The sequence below is a fragment of the Barbus barbus genome, assembly GCF_936440315.1.
Source record: "Barbus barbus genome assembly, chromosome: 6".
NCBI lineage: Eukaryota > Metazoa > Chordata > Actinopteri > Cypriniformes > Cyprinidae > Barbus > Barbus barbus.
The window spans coordinates 32,626,381-32,632,451 of NC_136734.1; the positions used below are offsets into that span (position 1 = coordinate 32,626,381).

Consider the following 6,071-nt stretch of genomic DNA (forward strand, 5'->3'; position numbering starts at 1 on the left):
TCATTTATTTATCCATCCATCCACCCTTCAGAAAACTTGACATCTATGTACCCAAGCTGTCTCTGAAAACAGACTATACCGTAAACGATATTTTGAAGGGAATGGGAATAACGGACATGTTTACACATAAAGCTGACTTCTCAGGAATTTCTGAAGAAAATTTCTATGTTTCAAAGGTAAGGCCAAAAAATCAGTTTCTTGATGTTTAAAAAAGTGGCCAGTAATTAAATACGCAAAAATTCATACAAGATTATGGAAATTGCTATTTCACTTTTAGGTTTTGCATAAAGCCACCCTGGATGTAGATGAGGAGGGAACCACCGCAGCAGCAGTGACCACAATTGAAATCAAATTTGCTTTGTTACCAATGATGTTCCGTTTTGACCATCCATTCACTGACCTTCATCTGGTTATTATAATAATTCACATCACTGACCAAAAAAATGACCACATCCTCTTCTTAGGAAAAGTTGTCAACCCAGCAGTGATGTGATGAAGTGACATTCAAGATTTATCCAGCAGATGGCCATAATTGAACAACTATCATCATTTCATCTTACTAACCTCTTAAGAATGTTTATAAGACAACTGTTGGTGTTATGTACTGTATGAAGATGGTTGCTAGATCTTCTTTAATAGTGAATGTCTGCTTCTATTATGGCTATGCTACATGTAATAATTGGAAAGGCACCTTCAAAAGATTTCAGTAAAATAAGAAAATAAGCAACTGGCCAAAATGGTTACTTTTATCTTTCCTGCGATCACTCATACACCATATTGTATACTCAGCTCTGACTATGAAGAAAATTACAATTCACTAACTGTGAATTACAAACGTGTGGAAAATGGTTTTACTGTAGTTATGCCCCTGTGTGGCAGTGGAAGAAACAAAATATAGTGTCTCCTAAGCCACAGTGCGGAACAACACTTAAGAGACAAGACCAATAGAGACCGATAATAAATAAGATAATTCACAGACAGACAATTTACAGGTAATCAGGTCCTGAAATAGCCACTGTAGTACAGGCATAGGGATGCAGTGTTGCATACTTCTTAAGCAATATCAAGAAATATAATGTTGATTTTTTTTCCACAGTTTTATCTACAAAACAATGCACATTGATTAACTTACATTTTAGACAAACATTGTCAATTACTTGTTCCACCACAGAAAACAGCTTAAAATTAAGCCAAAGCTGGGATGGGAGGGAACAAGGTATTGGCTTCTGATTATAGCAGCATTAAAAATGGATTTTGCGGTTGCATTTGGCTTGGTTCTACTCTTGCTGTGTAACTGCTCAGGATCAGGAAATCATGAGTTCAATCCTGTGCTACCCTGGGTGCCCTAACCAGTTTCCACTATCTGTTCAATAATTTCAAAGCCTTGTTGCGACTTTTATGCAATAAAACAGTTTTTCAAACGGGTTCAGAAGTTCAGAGAAAAATACAGTTTAAAAAATCATAATGATTCATAACAAAATATGTATAATTATAAGAATAATAATATGAAAAATGTCATGTAATTCAGTAAATGTTAACATTTAACTCATTTGACATTTCTGTATTTATAATACCACTCCTCAAAGTTTATTATGATGCTGAACTCTCTTCTAAAGTCCTCTGTATAGCCTACAACGACTATTTCTCCATGTTTCTGGCTGTCCCAGATTGCCATAAGATAAGACCATTCAAAGATCTGGAGATGGCCATCTCTAGACAGGACACTGAAAAGTGGAGGGAAGCTGTCAGGAAAAGGTTAGTTGCTATAATTATTTATACTATGGGGCTGTTGAATGCTTGAATCTGATTGGCTGACTAACGTTCGAAGTTGTGCAATTATGTTCAGAGAAATGCACGGTGAATGTACTGGGCAGTTCTTGACTGCATTACATGTCCATATATTTTAGATTTTAGTTATTTCTAAGGTCCTTACAGCCTAAAACAGCAAAATGACCAAAACTCACAAAGACACTGCAAATAAATGCAAATACAAAAAAAATGTCATGTTTTTGCCAGAAAGCTATGTACGGTAAACACATAATCTATTTCTCCCACTCTCTCTCCCATACAAACGCACACACACACAGAAACATACATACACACAGAAATGTGTTGTCAGCGCTGCTCTGACAATATTATCAGTAAAATAGCTCAATAACTTTACATGTCAATAAGCTAGCCTACATGTCATTTCTCAAAAACAGGTAATATAGAGGGTTCTGCTCTCTGCCAGTAAAAATGTGACCCTTCCCAGAGCACTGGCACCAGCCCCAGTGGAAAAGTAGTATTTGTCTGTTGATTGTTGATTGTATTACCCAGCCCCGAATAGAAATGGAGCTAATATTTAGTGAAATAAGTAAAATAGTACAAAAATAAACAGTGATTCCAAAGGGCTCTCCTTAATAATCTGAGCTGGGCTCAATTTGTAATCATGTGAATGCCAAAAGGATGACTTGCAGTTTGAAGAAAGTTAAGAGTTGAATAATCTTCTCACTGGTCTGTTTTTACTTTACTTTACTGCATTTTATGTTTGTGCGTGTGTTTTAGCTATGCTAATCAAAAAGTTATAAAAAAATTTTTTTTTTAAACCCCTGTGGTCTGTTTATTTATTCAATGCACGGACAACACTTGTTTGGGATTTAGTAGGTCATCAGTTTAAAAAACAATATAAACATAGTAAGCCTGTTTTTTTATTGCGATGTCTCATAAGTGTCACATCTTTTCAATACAAGGATTTTGCTGACACTGAAGGTCAACTGTTCCCTTCTCTTTACTCAGCCTACGCAGTGATCGGTGTGTATTTCAACAGTAAGTGGATCAAAATCTCTTCTTTATCACTCATTTGTTGACATGCACCCAGATTAAATTAAAACAATTATTCATTAAATAGCTGACTACTCAAAATACATCTTTGCTGGTAAAATACAACATTTTGTAATTAAAAGATGTACTAAATTATACTACATAATGAAAAGGAAAGGATGTGATGTGTGGCCAAGTATGGTGTCCCATACTTGGAATTTGTGCTCTGCATTTCACCCATCCAAATGCACACACAGCAGTGAGTAGTGAACAAACACACACACACACAACCAGGGCAGAGGGCAGCCATTTTTGCTGCCGCGTCCGGGGAGCAGTTGGGGGTTCAGTGCCTTGCTCAAGGGTCTCACCTCAGCCGTGGTACTGAAGGTGGAAGAGAGCGTTGGTCATTAATTCCCCTCACCTATACAATCCCTGAAACTCGAACCCGCGACCTTTGGGTTACAGGTCTGGCTCTCTAACCGTTAGGCCATGACTGCCCCCAAAAGTTTGAAAATTATGGCAAATATTTTAAATACATATCAGCTATCATTTCATCAGTGGTTAAACACTGCAAACATTTATTGACTGCACTGATTTGAGTCCATTCTTTGTGGTTAATAATTAGTTTTCTCAGCAGAGTAAAAGGTAAACAGAGTAAAGGTTGTTTTATGATCAAACATAAGGACACGGGATTAATAATTCAGTCCAGTTTGGGGAAAGATAAAAGCAGCCATCTGGAAAGGTGGGAAATTTCTGTGTTCGCAAGATGAATCATAGAATTATTAACAAATTATAAAATGTTCAACCTCTATTGGGATTTTTTTGATAAATATGTTAAGTTAATCTGTTAGAAGACCAAAGAGTGGAAAATAGGGTAAACGAATTAGGAACTTTTTCTTAATGTCAATATAATGTTGTATTTCTTCAGGTCCTTCAAACAAGACCATGGAAAGGAACATCATATATTTGTGGATTTGTGCTTTTGCATTAGTTCATGGAAATCAAGAGACTTCACAACAACCTCCCATCAGTGATAAACTCCCATCATTGATAAAGATGAACAATGATTTTGCTTTTGACCTGTACAAGAGGCTTGTAGCAATGCCCGAGTATCAGTCCAAGAACATCTTCTTCTCTCCCTTCAGTGTGTCCATGGCTCTTTCTGAGCTGTCTTTAGGAGCTGGTGGTGAAACCAAAGAGCAGCTTCTCAGTGGAATCGGCCATAACAGCTCGGTCTTCAGCACTGAAGAAATGCACCAGATGTTCCACAGTCTCCTGGAAGAAATCGACCAGAGGACAGGGGTGGACATCGATGTCGGCAGTGCTCTATATGCAAGCGACAAATTGAAACTCCTTCCTGAGTTCTTGAAGGAGATAAAGGAATTTTACCACTCTGATGGCTTCACTGTGGATTTCAGCGTCAAAGAAACACTGGATAAAATTAACACGTTTGTGAAGGAAAAAACACACGGGAAAATAGACCAAGCTGTTGATGATCTGGAATCTGACACGTTGATGTTGCTTCTCACTTACGTATATTTTAAAGGTAAATTCACACACCTATAAAATAGTCACAAATTGTGTAATTATGGTAATGCCATCGTCTCAGATCCCTTTAAAAATATCACTGTTTCTTCCCAAGGAAAATGGGAGATGCCATTTAACCCAAGCAGGACCCGTCAAAGTAGATTTCATGTGGATGCTGAGACCACCGTTCCAGTACAAATGATGCACCAGTACGAATCCCTCAAAGTTTATTATGATGTCGAACTCACTTCTAAAGTCCTCTGTCTAGACTACAACGACTCTTTCTCCATGTTTCTGGCTGTACCAGTTAAGACCATCAAAGATCTGCAGATGGCCATCTCTAGACAGCACGTTGAAAAGTGGAGGACAGCTGTTAGAAGAAGGTTGGTTGTTGTAATTATTTAATGTATATCAAAAAATTAAGGTTAACCTGACTGATTCAAAAAAAGCTTTTAGATCAATGATTTATTTTGTCCTTCAGAACAACTGACATCTTTGTCCCCAAGCTCTCTCTGAAAACATCATATTCCCTGAAAGATATTTTGAAAGGAATGGGAATGGCTGATATGTTTACAGATAAAGCCGACTTCACAGGAATTTCAGAGGAAAAGATGCTAATTTCAAAGGTAACATTTCTACATCACTTTTTAAAATACTATGTTAAATTAACTGAAGATATTTAATGTACTATTTAAAAAAACATCAGTTTTTAAGAGGACTCGCTCTGATTCATTTTCAGGCTTTCCATAAGGCCACTCTGGATATAGATGAGAAAGGAACCACCGCAGCAGCAGTGACAACGGTTGAGTTCAGACCAATGTCCTACAGCCCATTGGATACTTTGAGTTTTGACCGTCCATTCATGATCTTTATCACTGACCAAAAAAATGACAACATCCTCTTCTTTGGAAAAGTTGTCAATCCAGCGGAAAAACAGTAATGTGACATTAAAGATGTCATGACAATATTAGCCAGCAGGTGGCCATGATTTAAACAACTGTTGTGCCATTATATTCCTATTAATATAGGACAGAGATACTCCATTCTTCTTCTAGAGGTCTTCAACCCTGGTCTTGGAGACTCAGTATTTCTGTTTCCTTTGGTGAATGTATACTTATCTGCCAAGTGGCAACAGTTACTTCTTAATTGGAAAAAAATCAAGTTTAAAAAAAATAAAAATATATTTTGCATATAAACCTCTGTGGTCTGGCTATATTTATTAAATACGCAGACAGCACTTGTTGGGAATTTAGTTGGTCATCAATTTTCATTAACATTGTTTCAAGGGTATTTAAAGGTTAGGACAGAACATTCTTAAAATAATGTTTATAGGATGTTTTAACAACGGTATTGTGGTTGATTTACATTCTTGCAACGTTAAGAGAAAACATTCTTATAACAACATTCTCGGAATGTTATTTTGATGTTATTTGTCCACGATTGAGGTTCTTGTAATGTCAAGAGAAAAAGGTCTTATAACAACATTCTCAGAATGTTCTTTTGATGTTATTTGTAGCCTACACAATTAAGGTTCTCATAATGGTTAGAGAAAATGTCCTTAGAACAACATTCTCAGAGCATCCTTGTGATGTAATTTGTAGTTGATTGTTCTCATCATGTTAAAAAACAATTTTCTTACAGCATATAAGAATCCTTTAGAAAAGCCTTTAGAGTACCTGCACTTTTTTGTGTGTACCGGTGTTGTGCCCATTTTCGACCCCCTGGCTGTATCCGAAATCGCC

The 6,071-nt window shown here is 36.8% G+C and overlaps 1 protein-coding gene across 1 annotated transcript; it reads left to right on the forward strand.

The window, feature by feature from the left end:
• Positions 1 to 3,461: 3,461 nt before the first annotated feature.
• LOC306871084 (alpha-1-antitrypsin-like) lies at positions 3,462 to 5,508 on the forward strand. The gene is made up of 5 exons (XM_079418775.1): positions 3,462 to 3,544; positions 3,731 to 4,348; positions 4,445 to 4,712; positions 4,811 to 4,955; positions 5,069 to 5,508. The coding sequence occupies exons 2-5, from the start codon at positions 3,748 to 3,750 to the stop codon at positions 5,267 to 5,269; spliced, it is 1,215 nt and encodes a 404-aa protein (XP_079274901.1). The 5' UTR covers positions 3,462 to 3,544; positions 3,731 to 3,747; the 3' UTR covers positions 5,270 to 5,508.
• The last annotated feature ends 563 nt before the right edge of the window (positions 5,509 to 6,071 follow it).

Bases quoted from the DNA above. Each gene is read 5' to 3' on its own strand.
- LOC306871084 (XM_079418775.1), top strand. From the start codon at position 3,748: ATGGAAAGGAACATCATATATTTGTGGATTTGTGCTTTTGCATTAGTT. The intron at 4,713-4,810 runs GTTGGTTGTTGT...TTTGTCCTTCAG, and splicing joins AGGACAGCTGTTAGAAGAAG to AACAACTGACATCTTTGTCC. The intron at 4,956-5,068 runs GTAACATTTCTA...ATTCATTTTCAG, and splicing joins AAAAGATGCTAATTTCAAAG to GCTTTCCATAAGGCCACTCT.